This window comes from Knufia obscura, assembly GCF_036327395.1.
Source record: "Knufia obscura strain CCFEE 5817 isolate CBS 148926 chromosome Unknown scaffold_8, whole genome shotgun sequence".
NCBI classification, from domain to species: Eukaryota; Fungi; Ascomycota; class Eurotiomycetes; order Chaetothyriales; family Trichomeriaceae; genus Knufia; species Knufia obscura.
The window spans coordinates 813,551-832,082 of NW_027042694.1; the positions used below are offsets into that span (position 1 = coordinate 813,551).

Genomic DNA, 18,532 nt, shown 5'->3' on the forward strand with positions numbered 1-18,532 from the left:
TGAGAGTGGCAGTCAAGGGTAGATGTCAGATGAGAAGCTTGTGCTTGAGGAAGATTCCACGTTGGCATTGTTACTCGCAGAAGAGGGCCAGTGTCTTTGTGCTCGTGTGGCGCAATGCTTGGCTGCACTTCCTTTGTTCTGGCTGTGAAAATATGGCTAAGGAGCCTTTGTGAAGATGAGACGAGGTTTTGTGGATGCTTCGTGGTGAGTTGCAATGCCGTGTCGGAATTTAGATTGAGGTCTGGCGTGCCCTCTTGAGGTTCAAACGCGACCAGAGAGGACGGTGTCCGCATGGATCTGAGGTGCAGTGAAGTAGAAGACCGATACCATGTAGTCCTGCACTCATATCGCGCTTCAACGGCCATGTGAGGCACCGCACTTTATGGTATTGTGGTGAGAAATGTACTGTAACGCCATAGTGCTCGGCCATGTACCTCAAGAAGGGTTCTTAGAGCCACATCGAAGTTGCTTCTGATCAACATAATTCAGGTGCTGTTGCTCACAGGGCTGACGCGATGCTAAGAACATAGATTCGCGCTATTTGCGATGAAGATTAGAAGCAAGAGAGTCATTGTTGTGCAATCTAGATGGATGAGATCTGTCATAGATAGTGAGCTGTATCCATAAGACCTGTCATTGCATATTTGCTAGACACGACTCATGATTTGCGGCTTGTCTCGAGTGTTCGTACTTCCCAGCCTTGCGGCTCTTTCTCTTCCCATTACTAACGAGAGGTTGAATAGCCTGATGGTCCACCGAATTTGAAGGTGGTGTGTCTATCTGCATGTTGTCGAAATTGCAGCCTGCTAACGGGCCTCGTATAGGTCCTTGCCATTTCCACTCGCCGCTCTAATATCATCTCGAGCACTTCGGAGCCTATCCGGTATGTTCCGACCGCAGTCTGATTTTGCTTCCTCGCTTTGCGTCCACGCCGCCAGAGGGCTTTCTCTCTCTCCATGATGCTCTGTCTTCTCTTTAGCACTGTTTGACTGATGTCTTCCTAGTTGCTTTCGACGCTCCTCTTCTCGTTTCCTCGCCTTTTGCTCTTCTCGTCGCCTCTTGCGCCGCTCCATAACTGCTGTAAAGCCTATCGCCGCCCCGAGCCGCTCGAACCAGTGATGGTTAGCGAGCAAACACTGATGTACTTTCAGGTCCGGCTCCTCTGTCAGAATGCGTTGCCACATCTTGTGCACCTCTGCTTCATGGGGATGTGCGGTATCGCCATGGAAAGGTTCATAAGGCTCTTTTTGAGTGAGTGGTTGTACTACCTCTACCACCCACACCAACACGCTTGATTCCAAGTAAGACCGCCAATGCTCTTGCGTGTGGAACGACGACCACCATTTCGGCGGCTTATCAATCGTATATCGCTTCGCCAGCTCCGACGAGAGTTCCGTTTGGTTTCTTGGCAGGAGTGAAGACTCGTACACTCTACGCCGTCCTTTCTCCACATGATATCTCCTGCTGTTGTATTGGCTTAGTTTAGCGCGAAGCCAGTCGTACAGCCTGTAGAGAGGTCCTATTGCAACGAGAACAGAGAGCATGAAACCGATCAAGCTGAGCGCATCGCTGTTCTCGTCTGCCTTTTTCCGGATTGCATCAAGAATTGGCGCAGCAAAAGAGGCTGGGTCGAGCAGGGAGGTCTTATTCACATCGAAGGTACTTGCAGAAGGAGAAGTCGTTTCGTTAGCGATAACGAATAGTTCAGAGGCGCCATAATTAAGACTGAGGTATGCGGATTGAGAAGGAAGCTCGTTCCTGTTGCAGGTCAGATTCCTCGGTCAACGGAGATCGATTGAGGCAGTCTCTGGTCCTTGTGCGACCTCATCGCGCTTGCTTGCCTTTGATGTGTGACGAGGTTACCTGCACAGCCATGGGTACCTGAAAAGCAGTTTAAGCTGACGATGACACACACCTTGTATGTAGGGCTGAGACATTACAAGACGTTCCGACGACATTCGCGCTCGAGCGCGGTTCGAAGCCGATGATCAGGCTTTGCTGGACGTTTGTCGCTAGCACTAGTTGGCGTCGAGCCCCAGCTCCAGGATGGGTGCTTCATCGCGTGATTAGAATTCCGAGCATGGCGTCCCCCAGGAAGTGGAAACGCGTTGTAGCAATCGTCTCCGATCGACGAAGAGTGGCGGTATAGAACAAGGAATGCGTTTCATTGAGATGTAGAGTTTTTTCGCGCTTTCGAATGCATTAGGTAGAACATGACCGTGACGCGGTTGAGGAAGTGGCTACCAGGTACTTGCTCGATTTTCAACGTGCTCTTGACCGTTACTGGTGCCCCCCCGAGCTCCAAAAACTTGTTCTCTTTTTGACAAATGCTTACCAGGCTCCGCTCACAAATATCCGAGCCCAGCGCCGCCAACAGCCTCCAAATCACTTCTGACCTCCCACACCGTTCCACCAACGCGATCGGCCAAAGTATACTTATGCTGGCTACTTTGATCCAGCCATCTCTTCACCACTTGTCCGTCGATCATCGCCCTTCCGCCAACCCCGTCTGTCTCGATATCTCGATGTGCTCTTGGATTGAGACCGCAATGCTGCTCCAATTGTGTGGTCAGGGCGGTCTGCAAGGTGCTCAGTCGACGATATGCTTGCTCGGAAAGGGGTGTAATCAAAGCAATTGCACCCTCTTTCGTGACTATGAGGACCTGGTGACTGGTTGGAAGTGCAGGAGGCTCGACCTGCATGCCGTCTTCAGAATCGGAGTCGTTAGCTGCGGCGGAGTTGGCAGCAACCAGTGCTTCTGATGATGTTGGTGAGCGAGGTAGGAGGGTCATGAGTGTGGGAAGGTAGCCTGTGTTGAAGGTCGATTTGTGCAAGAGGATGCTGCCTCGTTCTGTCTTCGGGTTCCAGGGATCATACTGGAGGATGCGTAGATCGCCATTGCCATCGGAGCAGATGATGTATAGCTGTTTGTCCTGAGGAAGGAACTCTGCAGCCACGACTGATGGGTTCTCGAGGTCTCGACCAAGGAGCTGCATCTTATACGGCTCTTCCGAGTAGCCCATCAACCACAAGCCAGCGAAAGCGTCGCCAAGAATAGTTAGACCTGTCCCCGCAAGCTCTTTGGTGACCGAGACGTAGTAGCGCATGTCCATGAATCCGACTGGTAGGATAGCATTGTCTTCTCTCAGCCCACGGACCATACACTTCTGACCTTGTGCTGCCAGCACAAAACCTTGTGTGCCTATCGGCGAGATGGCCGTCACTGCGCCTCGCACATCTTCTTTGGTAACCAGCTTGAGCTTCAGATCTGTTTCGGGAATATCAGGCTGGGGCACGACATCGACGATATCGAAGAGGTACAGATTCCCTCTCGTAGCCACATTCTCGCCCTTGATAAAGCCAGTGCCGACCACGATCAGGTCCTTGCGCTCATGCGTCTGTTCGCTTACCTCGAGGTTCATGCACTTGACCGAGAGCACTTGCTCATCTGCTTCGAAGTGATGCTGGCTGATGATTGAATGTGTAGTGGAGCTGATCAGTTTGAGCGAATAAGCTCGTGTCGTAGGCAAGAACTTCGGAGTTGCTTTCTCGTTTCGCTCTTCCCATTCTGGGTGCCATTCGTCGTCACGAGGCAAGTGAAATGGTGCTGTGGTGGAGGTGGCAAGAACATACGAGCCAGTCCGAGGATAGTATGTCAACCCAGACACTTCATCACCGATTTCGACCTTGTCGGTGACCCAATCTGCGAAATCCAGAATGGTGCTCGTCGGAATCTCGCAGAACGTCAATTCATTCTGGACGTTGGTGTAGACGAATCCACGGTTGCATGACGAATCATGGAAGCTACTGACATGAGAAATGGCGCCAATGTCCAATTTGTGAACGTGAGGCATGCTCGCAGCTGTTTTCACGATGATCGAGGGATACTTGCCTGAAACGAAGGCAACACCCATACCAGCGACGTCGTGCAAAGGTAAAATCTGCCGACTTGAGGCGCCGGATAACTCTTCACCTCTATCGTTGTACGCCTCTCGCGCGTCCCCATTGTGGCAAGAAAGTTTCGCGAAGCGGTATGTGCCTTTCACATCTGGTATCGAATAAGGTTCGTAGATCGTGACATCGAAGGACTTGTTCCGGACTAACAGGTAGGGCTTGCTATGCGCGACCGGTCCCAGTGTACACAGGCTCATCTCTGCTAAACTGTCTTTGTTTCGCCAGTGCTTGGGTATCTGCATATCAGACGATAGTTGCGTAGGCAGGAAATCGAGCCCTGCACAGCCAAATACTTCAACGTTCAGATTCGTGACTAGATGTAAGCTCAAAGAGCCCTGGTTGGTCAGTACCGCCAGTATTTGTGCTTTCGCATTAGGCGCCTTAGTGTCATATCGCTTCGTGTCGAAGAAGTCATGCTTGTCTTCATAGATGCAAGCCGACAGGATGTCTTCGCACGGAATACCCTCTGGAAGCTCGACTTCGTCCAAATCACCACTTTTGTCGGTCTTCAAGAGTGTGATGGTGTTGTCGTCTTTCAAGATCAAGATGTGAGAGTCTGTGACTGTGGCCGCAACCACCTCGGCTGTGGCATCCGCGTCTTCATCGACAATAGCGAAGATCTGATCAAGCCCAAAGTCCTTGTTGTAAGCGCGGACGTCCTTCGTGTAGACCACAACGTGCGACCCTGTCGCGAGTCTGCCCGTCGCAATAGCACAGTCTCCTTTTTCGAAGTCGTTACCATCCTTCTCTTCGATCATCGCTGACATTGACAGTAAGGAAGACTGCTTGGTGCTCGAACCCAACCCATCAGCTAGCACAAGCATGTCATCGAAGGGTCGAGTGTCCGCTTCCAGCTCAGAAGTGTCGCTGCTGAGGGCGAAAACAGATTTCGCATGGTCCCGCTTGAACGTCTTCACTACTTTTGGCTTAAGTGACCGTGACAAAAATGCCAGCGATCCATTGCCACCGCTGTTGCTTGAAGCCACAAGCTCGAGACGGTTGAGGTCGGCCGTGGTGGCTTCTGGTTCATCGTCATTTTCACGCTTTCGTTTCTGAGGCCTGCCCAGTGTGATGTCCTGCAAGGGTGCAATTGAGTGTATGCGATCCTTCAGGACGATGTTACTACCCTCAAATGAGCCCTGTTGGTTGTTCCCGTTCACTTTGCTGTCGGCGTAAAGATCGTCGTCGTCATCCTCGTCTTCCTCATCGATATTGATTTCTCCATTGGTGTCATCCAGGAAAGCACGAGAGGCTACTCGTTTGAGGGGAGCGGCTCTTCGCGAGGTGCTGATAACTACAGAATCTGCTTCCTCGCTCCCAAGGAACAGATGTCCCTGAGCCAAGCCAGTGATAGCCGAGCAGCGAGCCTTGAACACCTTTGAAGTCCAGGATTCGTCGATCCGCTGCACTGACAATCCTGATACGGATCGACCATCCATACGGAAGGACAATACAATGAACTGGCCATCGTTCAGCACGAGTAACATATCATTGCTGGTTGATTCAAGACACTGGACTTGGCAACCTTCGAGGCGGAGCTCAAGATCTGATTGGTCTGCCATTGGGAAGGACGAGAATTCTTTCGAAAACTCATTGACACTGATAGCATTTGCTCTTCCTCCTTGATCAATGTGTATGAGCTCGTTGCCGCCAACCAGTAATGTGCCACCAACAGGTGCAGGCACAGCCACGACTTGTTGCAAATCGTTAGGTAGTTTGGTAACAGACAGCAACGTAGTGGAAGCCTTCTGATCAATATCAAGAGTGTATACAGCATATGCTAAAACGTCTCTTCGCTCCGGTGTCGTGTTCATCGAGGCGGCAAGAGTTGAATATAGCACGCCAATTGTTGGCTCACGGTATTCGTATAAGAAAGTCATGGCGACTGGATGCAAGAGACCAGGGTCCAGAGCCGTCATCGGCAGAACAAAAGAGGGTGCATACAGCTTATCTCCGTGGTGTGTGTCGCCGTTGAGTTGTTTCGTAGGTGATCTGTCTGGCTTTTCGTCGTCAAGGTCATCGAAGCCATCGTCCATTTCCAGGTCATCGTTTTCGTGATGGAACGGAATAATGGCAAGGCTGTTAACATTGAAGTTGAAAGCGGCACACCGACTACTGGGATCGATGGTAAGATGACTGACACAGTCTTTGAGATCAGGGCCCCAAGGACAAAGTAACAAATCATGGTTCTCGTAATAATGTATTGAGATGGTAGATATGCTATGTTGACTTGGATCCCATTCAATCAAACTCAGCTTCGCATCTCGAAAAGCTATGAGCAGAGCATCACCACCGCTTTTTGATTTCAGCGGATGAACTGTCCCTAGAGCAGATATAGTGCCTTGAAGGGCATATTCGCACACAAGGACAAGCTTGGCCTCTTCGGATTCATCAGAAACCCTGAAGTCGAATATTTGCAGCAATGATGTCTTCGCGACTACCAAATTGGTCGCATTTGCTGATGTGAAGGCTGCTCGCACACTGTTGGTAACGCCAGATGGCGGCAGCAGTTCAGAGTAGCACTGCATATCGACCGTAGGATTACTTGATCATGAGAGATCAGAAGGTTGTGTTTGTGACAATAAGTCTCCCGCTATGTCTCTAGATGCATGATCAGAAGAGATCCTGATTGTAGGCCGATGACACAGAGCGACATTGATAGGTGCATCAATAGCCTAGTGCCAGTGCCTGATCGTGAAAGGAAGGGGCATGGAGGTGAAACATTCAATAATGTCACGTGAGAAGCAAAGCTCTATTCGGACTAGCTTGGTTGATCTCGCCTGGCGTTTTTGATAAATCTACTTTAGGCGCAGGTGGTGCCCGCAGCGGCTGCAGCTTCAGTGGAGTTTTAAGCAAGAGCACATGCATCGCAGCTGCCTGCAACGGGCTATGACAGCATCTGCTCGACTGCCAACTTTCTCGAGGTCGATAACGACGAACTACACTTCCTACACTTCATGTTCGCGGTCTAATTATATCAAACCTGCGACCGTGAAGCAGGTGACCATCTTTTCCTGCCGAGCAATAGCTCAGTATCTGAGCCCAACGTGAGGATGAATTCCCTTATGTTCATGACCGGCAACGACATGACGACTATGGCATCGCAAGGATATATCCAGCTGACTCTCATCTGGGTTGTCTATGCTGTCGCTATAGTCCTTCTTCTAGGCGTCGCCTCTGTCTTTGTCTACCTATACCAGACCCACCGAGACCGATCGAAACTCGTCACGACCATCTGTATCTTTACCATCACATGTTTGCTTGCAACTGTCTTGCTACTACCAGTCGACGTAGCACTGGTTTCAAGCACAACAAGCTCAAAGCTTGGCCAGAGAAAGGATTGGGCCACACAAAGCAAGGTCGACAACATTGTCAGAACTCTCGAAATCGTCTATTACGTCCTCTACTCGGTCGATGCACTTCTGTGCCTGGTCGTTGTGCCTTTCACTTACTTCTGGTATGAGGAGTACGATGAGGTTGCTGCCGAAGAGGGAGAACAGACATTTGGAAAGAGGTTTTGGGCTGCCTTCAAATACACCTTAGTCTTTGTGCTCCTCTGTGTGATCCTCTTCCTGGTTGGCTTTTTCGTACCCATCGCCACGAACAGAAAGGGCGCTCACTTCGACCTGGACTTTTTCAAGAGCCTGCTGTCAGAAGGCCGTGGTGAACGCGCTCTCACTTTCGCTTTGGGTCTCCTCATAACCATCGGCATCATCCTCTACTGCTTCTACACTGCCGCGGGGTTGGCTCTTCTGCCTATCACCTTGATCAAGTCAGCTCCATCCATCTCTGCTCCTGCTCTGACTGCTTCGACCGATGCTCAGCTTGAGTCCAATCGCGAACGCCAGCGACAGCTCGAAGGTCGTGCCCTAGGGAATCCAGATGGTCTTTCCTCGAAAGACCAGCGTGAGCTCGACGCTCTAGTAAGAGAAGAGAGAACACTCCGCAGGCGACAGAGACTGGCCACCGAAGCTTCTGGAGAGGGTCAAAACTTCTTCTACAAAGCCTGGCTGAAGCTCGAAGCTATCCTTAGACCTGTTAAGCTTATTCTCGGGATACTCATGGTCGTTGTTGTTCTTTTGATCTTTGCCAGTATGCTCATCACTGGTATCGACAAAGCGAAGAACTCAATCTGCAAGCGACATTGTGGTTATCTGTTGGGCCACATCAATATCTTCCAGCCCGTCAACTGGGTCTTGGTCAAGACTGCAAAGGTCTTCCCTATCGACTATGTCATCTTTCTACTGATTACCATGCTCTTCTTCGCCGCAAGTGTCATTGGCATTGCAACAATCGGCATTCGACTGTTGTGGATCACGATCTTCAAGATCAGGAAAGCACATACCTCCCCTCAAGCACTCCTGTTGGCGACAGTACTGCTCACCCTCATGGCACTTGCTATCAACTACGCAATGGCAATGATGGTTGCACCTCAGTACTCTACATTTGGCCCACAAACATACTGCGACATGCCACCAAGGCATCCAGGTGAGCAGCCAGATTGTACAGACGACAAGTCGAAAATAGTCCGCTGCACCGAGCTGGCCAAGAACGAAGTTGCCCAATCGATTTGCACTCCATCTGTGGGCAGCACTTTCCTGAACCGCATCATGGTCAACTTCCCATTCTTTGGTGTAGTCGACTTCTGGGCACAATTTGCTTTCCTCGGCATTTTCCTGATTGCCTTTATTCTCCTCCTCTTCAGAACACCTAAGCTCAGCGAAGGTGATTCAGACAGCGACATCATCGAGGAAGAAGAGGAAGGTCTGATTGCCAGCACAGGTCGACGCTTTGGTGCTAACTGGGAGGACATTACCGGCCGAGCGCCGCAAAGCAACAATCAGAGCAGCAATTAGGGCTTGCCTGAATCGAATATGGTCAAAGATCATCTAGCTGATAGCCATCAGCAAGAGGAGAGACGCCGACGCAAGAAGTTCCAGCATTATCATTCTAGTCGTCGTGGCAACCGCGGGTTGCTCAAGGACATGAAGAAGAAGTTTGCGCGAAGCACAAGGAGCTTGCCTGGTACGCTGGGTAGCAGTGGCGACACGAAAAACCTGTTCGTTCGAGAGCCTAGCACAGAGACTGAGGCCTAATGGGTATACCTTTACAGATTTAAAATGTCATGGCATAATCATCTGTGGCATGGGTACGACTGCATGTTGCATATTTGACACGATTGGCAATGGTATGGGGGAATTATGATACGGGAGCATTGATAATTCTGCTTTGGGCGTTGGTCTTGCTGTGCTTATCCTTGTCGACATTAGTATACCCCTAGGCGTAACATTTGTATAGCGAGTCTCAGCAACTAATGGAACATGTCTTTCAGTGAACCGCTTTAGTCTCTGCCCCAAATGCTAAATTGATTACCTCCTCCAAATCAGGTTTCCCCGAAACAACGATTTCATCAATTCTTGGTGAGGACATATTTGTCGTCAAGCACTTAACAGATGTGCAGCAACGAGAATTCGGCGATGTTTTGACCAGTCTCACTGTGCCTGTGGTTGCAAAAGTCACGATCCAGGAGATAATAGGGCATCCAGGCAACAGCTGCGCTCATTACATCAAGGATTCGAGAAGGTGCAGAGTGGGTTTTATGGTAAGAGTGAAGGCGGCAAGACCCCTCAGTTGGTGGGATATTGTATGCCCGCAGCATGCGCAATTTGTACACATATATGAACTGGGACGCCCCCGAAGAGGGAATAGAATATTTTGGAAATGCGTTGTAGATCTGTGACCGTGCTTGATATCAGTTCGCAGACTGCTCGTGTTATGTCTTCCTGCGAGGTACTGGGGTGCTCCCCGGAGACGAAAAGCAGTACTCTGGGGACGCATGTTACAGTCGTGATTGAGGTCAATATTGGTTCTCAAACCGCTTGGGTAATGTCTCCCTACGAGGTACTGGAGCGTCCCTGGAGTGCAAAACAAGGAACATAGTCCGTCAGTCTGATGTCTCGGCCATAAGAGCAAGTATGGCTCGAACTGCGAAGGCAGTAGGCAGGACGATTATTGAGAACCAGGAGGAGTACGCCATGCACAATCGTTTGGTGAGTATGCAGCAAGCGATGGAAGTGCAAAACTTGAGTCCAGAGCGAAGAAAACCATACTCCATATGCATTAGATGAGTATTCAAACAGTGTAGACCTCCGCACGTGTATATACCATAACACCATAACCCATCAGTCATGCCTCGTTCGTTTCGTATCTCATGCATAGACCCAACATCGCAATGCCGCCAATTATCTATCGTGAGCAGCGTGAAGTGCGAAGAAATATCAAGACACCCGTCCCATGCAAAAAGATCTCCCAAGTCCAGTATGAGAGAAGAATATACCAGTAGCGCCGTAAATCGCAATAACAAAAACGAAGATGGGTATCAATCAGAAACAGAACCCCAGTGCGAGATGTGAAAGAGGCCAATAAATTCCACCTGCCGTTTCGATTGCTTCTGCCATTGGCAGGCTCCAGCCATGTATGCCTGCCGTGATCATGTGGTATTAGCTCCGACGTTGATTACCGGCGGAGTCGAGTGGTAGTGGTGTAGCTTCGGTGGTTGATGTGATGGTGATAGTGCAGGCAAATCGTTGTCTGACTGCCAGTGTGTAGGATTGTTCTCTCCAAGTGCAGTCAGCCAGGTATTTCCGAGTTTGAGGCGTAAGTCCTCCACATTGCGACGGTATCCGTCACCAGTAGGCGAATTATTCGTAAGTGTTCTGGCCATCTCATCATCAGTAATCGGTGTTGGCGACGTCGACAGATCCGGTAGAGCAGGCTTGTCTGTTGCGGTCGACGTCGGCTCAAGGTATGACGGAGGTGGGTCCGATGATATTGCGACATCTGCGAAGTATGGATTCTCTTGGTCAACGAGCTTTGTTGGGGAGCTTGAATCTGCCACAGAAAGGTCGACGATACGACGCTTCGTGCCTTTCCGTCGCGTAGAAGCAGTAGACGGATCACGCTGCAGGGTTACGATTGAGAGTTTGTTGCTGGCTTCGAGCACTGACTGTTGCTTTTTGATTGGCTCTTGTACGAGAACAATCTTCTGTTGCGAAGGCGCTGGCGAAATAGCAGCAATCCGTTCAAGCTCGGTAGCGCGTTCTATCAGTTGCTTTCGCTCCGCATACGTGGCAGGCTGGTCGTCGATGATGATGTCCTCTGTAAAACCTGGGATTCTTCTGAAGTGATTCATGATTCTGACCCGATAATCGGGGAAGCGCTTAGTCAGTGGGTTGTGCTTGACCCAGATCCTGCGTAAGTTCGGGATCTGCGCCAATCTCGCAGCCTCATCGGGGTCAGAGAGCTTGTTGCCACTGATGTCGAGGTTTTCTAGGGATGGCAGCCTCTCGATTCCAACAAGGGTTGTCAGGCGGTTGAGCTTGAGCTTCAGGGTAGTAATGGCTGGTAGTGGATGTGCTGCTAGTGTCTGCAGAGATTCGATCATGCAGTTGGATATGTCTAGGGACACCAGCTTCGAAAGGCTAGAGAGACTTTCAGGAATCTCAGAGAACAGATTCGAGGATAGGTTGAATGACCTGAGTGATGGCACCAGGAGCTGGATGCTTCGCTCTGAAAGTGCATGGAGTCCATTGTCAGCAAGGGATAGATAGACGAGTCTCTGCCATTTTGTAGCAGGTAGGATGTTGTAGTTCGTGTTCACTGCTGTATCACTGCGTGCCGGGGTAGTCGTATGATCGCTCGAATTTGAGCTGCCGGACCCGGCTCTCTTGGCTTTGGATGAGTAAGTCCGTGCATGTCGATACGAGCTTGCGGGTCGGGTGGGTGGCGGACGTTTGGGAGAAGTGCCTTCGAACGTCTGACTCCTGGTTTTCGGCCTGACCGGTGTTTCTCTTGCATGGTCCTCGCGTTGAGCGCTTGTGGCGGGTGAGGTTCCAGGCGTGACATGCTGCGGTGAACCAGAATCTGAGTTTGATCGCGCGTATTCAACTTGGGGAGTTGGTGGCACTGACCAAGAGGGAGTCGTGTTGCTTTGTGCATGATTCGACCTTCTCCGACGCTTCTCTGCATCGTCTAGAACGATTTTCTCGAGAAGATCTATAGGATCGTCAAGCTTGCCACGCTTGATCGTTAGCAGCCGCAATTGATCCGCCAGACGGTCCCATCCATGAAAAGTCCTGAAGTCTAGGTCTATAATCTCGAGTTGTTGCAGGTTTTTGAAGGCAAAGAGGGGAACAGCAGTGTCAAATGGGAACTGCTCGTATCCTTTGATAAGAGGCGTGCGGTGGTCTGGTGTTAGCCGCAGGGCCGGTAGTTTGGTGAATGCTCCATAGATGTACTTCATATCATTTTCCAATGCGAGCCTTGCCTTCTCACTTTTGGACGAACTCGAAGATAGCCCCGCACCGGACCACAAAGCACTCATGCCTGACATGACACTGCGCACACTAGATACCGAATGTATGGAGTCGGCATCGCTTCGACCTTCTGGTCTCTTGTATGCTTGGAGAAAGGAGATGTAATTGGCTGAGTCGTTGTGTATGCTCTCAATCCGCACGTTCATCGGCCCAACATCCACGTCCAGCTCTTCAATCCGCGACAGCAGGTAGAACAGATGATGGGGGGTCAGAGTCAGTTGAGCAGACTTAACATTGGTGGACCTGAAGCTGAGGCCGGCAAAGGACAGGGCAGCTGCAAGTGTGCTTGTCGAGGACGGGGCCGGTACACCCGGGCTTGTTGGTGTGGTGGGGGTAGAAGCATTTTGAGATGCTTTTCGCCGCTGAACAGTCATTTGAAGACTGTTGGCCAGGGCCTTCTCATGTTGTCGAATGTATTGTGCAACAGCCTGTGATTTGTGTTAGTCTGTATCTGGAACGGACTGCTCCCAAGCTCAATCTGGCATCCACGTACACGAACAAACGGATGCCCGTCTTGAGACTGTAATGTTTCCATCCGGTGGTCAGCTCTAATTCTTGTCTAGTAACAGGACCTCAGGTCTCAACCAAGCCGCAAGCTGATGTACAACTAAAATCCGGATCTCTTGGATATTGTGCTTCTACTGACTCACGCCTTGTCTGCCGATTGCCTAGTACAATCCGCAGGGCAGTGGCGCAGACATGCTGTCCCTATGAGCTACAAAAGTGCACACAATGGCCAACCGGGTCCGGTAAGCTCGACAAGGCAAGCTGGGAGATTCCTCTTGTTAGGGGCTGGGTGGGCTGCTTGACTCGAATACGGTACGACGAGGTTCGGGATTCGAGGTCGGAGATCAGTGTTTCTGATTGTTTGGGTCGGTTTGAAGGCTGGCTGAGAGGATGACTGATGCTTCGACCTGGGATTAACACGCTTGAGGGAGGGACAACAAGGCACGATCGGTGTTCTGGAAAGGACTGACTGCTCAAAGGAAGGACAGAGATGGAGATGGCCAATACCTGCTCAACTGCGAGTTCCGTGAAGCATAGAAAAAAAAAGGCACCAGAAGCAGAGAGCATTGAGATAGCGACTCGAAGTGGTAGCAGTAGTAAGGCTCCCTCCAGTAGTGCTGCATCAGAAAAGGTAGCATGACCCCCACTCACTCACAAAACATGCAGATGGGCGAGAACTGGAAGGTGAAGATTCTGATTGAATAGTCGCGCCTTCGACAAGTAGGTCGCCTGCGAGTCAAGCCTGCAGTGCACGCTATCGACGCTGTGTCCACCAAACCCACTTTTGGCTGTCGACTGACTGCGACATGTGCTACAAGCGAGATGCTTTGATGGCATTGTCAAGCATAATACATGCAATTTTAGTGATCGGTGACCAGAATGAGGGTCAAAACCGCGTAAATTACAGCTTGTTGTTCTATCGATACAAGCTCCAAGCTTGCACCAGTCACGAAGCAATCTTCACTTTCGAGCCACTAAAAATCGTTCTTTGGGCCCATGCTGGCGACATCCCACCATCTGAAGGCGCTAATCTAATGCTTGTCAGGGTCTTTGCTTGGCCAGCCGATCACTCTTGCTACTAATTTTCCTTTCATATCAGGCCAGGTTGCACTGCAGCCTCTTCCCTGCAAGAGAGAGTTGTCATGGCCGGTACCAGACAGAGCTCAAGTCGGTGTCAATGCCAGTTTAAAAATCTGGTAGTGGTTGCCTTCGCAATGCAGCCTTGAATCGACTGAACTTGTGTATACGAGAATGAGCGAGCTTCTCCCGTCATCACCAGACGATCTCGGATGCTTCTACCCGTCACATAACCTCGAAGGTTGCCGCCATGGCTCTCCATCAGCTGAGAGCGACTCGAGACTGGCCAACACAGCCTGCTTCGATCATCGCTCCAGCTACAAAGATGTGCTATGCCTATCAGAGGGTGAGGCAGCCGAAGGCATGCATTCCCTTCCTAGGCGCCACGACCAATTGGCTTTTGCAGCTCGTCGGACGGCTCGAGCCATCTCTACGTAAAAGAGGTTGATGATAGCGCTCTAAAAGTGTCTACAGGCAGCGGATCATAGCCAAGAGAGCCTAGCATTCCCTTGTCACGCTCGGTGGAACGAATCTCGGGTGAGCCCCGCATCGACATGTTATTATCACATCGTTGCTGAATTCGAGATTGGCTTCCCGAACATCGCTGTCAACACGATAAGCATAGAGTATACTCAGCGTTGTCTGTCGGTACTCATGCTATTGCAGCATGATCTTCACAACAGAGCAGTCCGCAAAGACTTGTGCGTGTGTTCGACCGATGGTTGAGCGCAGAAAATGCACAACAGGCGTCATGCCTTTCATGCTCCACTATGGTCGATGCCTAGCGGACAGTGTGATGCACAGCTTATGCAGATGATCACAAGCGGGGCTTAGCATGAACCAGTGGCAGGAATGCTCGATGATGGTGGGATGTTGTGCTACATACCCTCACCTCACTCCCCAGCTTATCCATTATTGTCGACAACTTGAATGAGAAAACAATCATTAACCACCACCTCCGGATACCATCGCCGTCTGTCATTTAATACAGATCGCTTGCAGGCGGCAACATTATTTCAGCCGGTTGCAATGATGCGCAGGTGACGCCAAGTAAGTATGTCAGCTAAATGTTCGTTTAAGCAATCAGCATGACCTTGAAGCAGCTAAAATCCAGCTCTACCACTCTACTGTGGTAGAACTGGCCGAGCATCATGATTGCACACGCTTCGTGACCTATCAGCCCTGCATACCTTGCCCGAATCTCCGTCGAACGAGCAATTCTCGCATCGCTACCAAGCAACAAGTGTACAACTAGATGTCGTTCCTACGAGTGTGGACAGGTCCACGGTTTGAGCTTTGCAGCCAAGTACCCTTCAGTCACACTCCTTCGCGCCTGCGTGCACATGACTACCAGTAACTAACATGGTACCAAGAGCACTCTTGGACTGGCGCATTGACGTGCTTGATAAGTCATGCTTCCTGTTCATCTGAGTGGTTGAGCAAGTGATGCAACTCAGTGGACATTATTCCGCTGCATTTTCTACGATCCTCGCTTAGCTTTTCGACAATACCGAGAGCACCGCGGTACGTGCCTTCCTTGTGACCTAAGTTCCCAAGATGCAGTGGAGAACAAGCATATCCGTCCGATATGTTACTTCCCGGCTTCGACGTATGTAGACATGCCGGGCTGGACAAAACCGCCGAGCAAGGCGTGACAAGCCGGCCAAAGGATTATTGTCACCACTATCAATGATTGTCGTGCACTGCTGTAACGCTGAGGAAGCGGTGAAGAATTCCGCAATTACCGAAACTGTTATCAATGTTGTAGGATCTACGCACAGGGGCATACCATGCGGCACTACTCTTGTTCAAAGATTCAATACTTTGACACCTGAGTATTGTCGGAGAGCGTGCAAAAGACTGGGAGCTCGAATATCCGCAACTTTGTCCACATACCGATCGTTCGGCGTCTGATTCATGAATGCCTCAGGCATTAACGCTTGCGGCCTGAAGAATGCTTCATCTGCGTTGTTGCCTTCCGTCACAGGCAGCTAGAGCGTCATATGCTGCCACCCTTGCTACGTATGTGCAACCGTAGCTCGTGATGGCTTAGAGCCTGAACTCGAACGCGAACGACACTCAACAACGAGACCGGACCTTGCCGATTCATTGCAGGTCTGCCTATCTTCATCAAAATCAACAACTACCTACGCGTAAGCCGACGCTATTATGCTACGACCACGTTGATTAATGGCTGGCACGACGTTCTCGCAAGGTCGCGGCAAGGACACGTTCAATCCTGAAGATCTACCCGATTACCATGACGACTTTATTAGTCAGGGCGACCTCGATGCTTTTGCTGCTGCGCTTGAGGCACCAACTACCAATCCAGTAACAGCGCTCAATGACTGGAAACCTATACATCAGAAAGTCAAGAAGTCCCGATCGCGGAAGAAGGCTCGTAACAAGGATGAAACTAGGGAGGGCTTTGTCTACACGCTTCTCCGTTACCCGATATTGCTTGGCGTCCTAGGTTGGATCGTCTTCCTGTTCATTGTCTACAACATCACGAGGCTTTACATCTATTCATATGAAGTTATTGGAGGCTGGCGTGGGCGGCGCAACAATATTCGCCATGAATTACAGAGGGCAAATTCGTATGATGAATGGCAGCGAGCAGCGGAACGACTTGACGCCGACCTTGGCAACGAGAAGTGGAAGCAGGATGACGAGTACTCCTACTACAATTCGGCGACAGTATCGAGGGTGACGCAGCAGCTTAGCAGTTTGCGGCAGAAGGTCTTGCGGGAGAACCTAACCAATGGCAAGATGAATGGCACCAGCTCGAGTATTGGGGATCTGAAAGCACTTCTTGAAAGTTGTATCAAAAACAACTTCGTGGGTGTCGAGAATGCACGTCTCTACAGCGAAACATACGTCGGCACGAAGAACCTCGTGCAGCGATTCATCGACGAGGTAGAAGAGAGCCTCAAGATCGTTCTCGACAACCAAGAATTACCACTCAAAGAGAAGACCGACTTCTTCCGTCACCTCGAGCTTAACTATGGGCGCACCGCGTTATGCCTCTCTGGAGGAGCAACTTTTGCTTACTACCATTTCGGTGTGATCAGAGCACTTCTCGATGCAGGCGATCTACCACAGATTATCACAGGAACCTCTGGCGGGGCGTTAGTTGCCGCGCTCGTGGGCACCAGAACGGAAGAAGAGCTCAAACAACTGCTGGTACCAGCACTTGCTCATCGCATACGAGCATGTCAGGATGGGATCTGGGTATGGTCCAGACGCTGGTGGCGGTCAGGTGCACGGTTCGATTCAGTGGACTGGGCCAAAAAGAGCAGCTGGTTCTGCCGTGGCTCGATGACCTTCCGAGAAGCATATGAGAGGACGGGCCGGGTGCTGAACGTCTCATGTGTACCTTCCGACCCTCATTCTCCGACCATGCTGAACAACCATATCACTAGTCCCGATTGTGTTATCTGGTCTGCGGTCCTAGCATCTGCTGCTGTGCCAGGCATACTCAACCCGATCGTACTGATGCGAAAGAACAAGGACGATACCCTGTCACCGTACTCTTTTGGCCACAAATGGAAAGACGGCAGCCTACGAACCGACGTTCCTCTCAAGCAGCTGAACATCCATTTCAACGTCAATTTCTCCATCGTCTCACAGGTCAATCCGCACATCAACCTTTTCTTCTTTTCACCTCGAGGCTCACCAGGCAAACCAGTCACTCACCGCAAAGGCCGCGGCTGGAGAGGTGGCTTCCTCGGTTCCTCCATCGAAACCTCCGTCAAGCTAGACCTCCAGAAATACCTCAAGATCCTACGGCATCTCGAATTACTTCCACGGCCAATGGGCCAAGACTGGTCTGAGATCTGGCTCCAACGCTTCTCGGGCACAGTCACCGTCTGGCCAAAATCAATAATCAGCGACTACTTCAACATCCTCAGCGATCCGAGTCCAGAACGCCTCGCACGCATGATCAGAGTGGGCGAACGATCCTGCTGGCCTCGAATTCGCTTCATCGACAACAGGTTGAAAGTTGAACGTGTCATCCTAGAAGGCCTCAGAAGGACAATGAAGCCGCATGGTGGAAGTTCAATGCCAAATCATGTACAAGAGCAGCAAAAGGCAGATATCGGAAGGGGGCTCAACGAGAAGGTCTTCCAAGCAGAGCAGCACGAGTCAGAGGATGAGTATTCTGCGCCTCCACCGAGGAGGCAAAGCACTATGTTTCAGGAACTGGAACGGCAGGCGTCGGTGCTGTGGATGGATGATGGACCGACTGAGGCTGAGGAGGATGGTGCTACGACGACGGATGATGAGGGACAGGATGCGTTGGCGCATAACTTGAGTGTAGAGGTAGATCCGAAGGAGGACTAGAGTGATATCAGTAGTGTAAGCTATTATTTCAATACCCGACTGCCATAGTATTGTTGCAGTGTCTATGTTTTATCGACAATCGGGTGTGATTACTGCAAAATACCTGTTATCATCTCGTCAAGGTAACCCGGAAGAGGCGGGATCGAGTTCGCGCAGTTTAGGCGGCAACCACAAGCCGAGAGGGGTGAGCTTAGCTGTGCTGCCAGTGTGAGCCCCGGAGATGACCGCTCTCAGGCTCACTGCGAGGCACGGGCGCGCCAGGGTTTAACATGATG

General features: G+C 50.8%; 4 protein-coding genes across 4 annotated transcripts; 2 read left to right on the forward strand and 2 right to left on the reverse strand.

Annotated features, from left to right (window-relative positions):
- Positions 1 to 806: 806 nt before the first annotated feature.
- On the reverse strand, positions 807 to 6,482 carry CFT1 (mRNA cleavage and polyadenylation factor subunit; the record flags this gene model as incomplete). The annotated part of the gene is made up of 2 exons (XM_064875543.1): positions 807 to 1,758; positions 2,350 to 6,482. The coding sequence occupies 2 exons, from the start codon at positions 6,480 to 6,482 to the stop codon at positions 807 to 809; spliced, it is 5,085 nt and encodes a 1,694-aa protein (XP_064728808.1).
- Positions 6,483 to 7,049: 567 nt separating this feature from the next.
- On the forward strand, positions 7,050 to 8,810 carry PMZ80_007136 (uncharacterized protein; the record flags this gene model as incomplete). The annotated part of the gene is made up of 1 exon (XM_064875544.1): positions 7,050 to 8,810. One exon carries the CDS (start codon positions 7,050 to 7,052, stop codon positions 8,808 to 8,810), a length of 1,761 nt encoding a protein of 586 aa, XP_064728809.1.
- A 1,634-nt stretch (positions 8,811 to 10,444) lies between these two features.
- Positions 10,445 to 12,864, reverse strand: PMZ80_007137 (uncharacterized protein; the record flags this gene model as incomplete). The annotated part of the gene is made up of 2 exons (XM_064875545.1): positions 10,445 to 12,757; positions 12,823 to 12,864. 2 exons carry the CDS (start codon positions 12,862 to 12,864, stop codon positions 10,445 to 10,447), a joined length of 2,355 nt encoding a protein of 784 aa, XP_064728810.1.
- Positions 12,865 to 16,103: 3,239 nt separating this feature from the next.
- On the forward strand, positions 16,104 to 18,257 carry PMZ80_007138 (uncharacterized protein; the record flags this gene model as incomplete). The annotated part of the gene is made up of 1 exon (XM_064875546.1): positions 16,104 to 18,257. One exon carries the CDS (start codon positions 16,104 to 16,106, stop codon positions 18,255 to 18,257), a length of 2,154 nt encoding a protein of 717 aa, XP_064728811.1.
- Between the last annotated feature and the right edge of the window lie 275 nt (positions 18,258 to 18,532).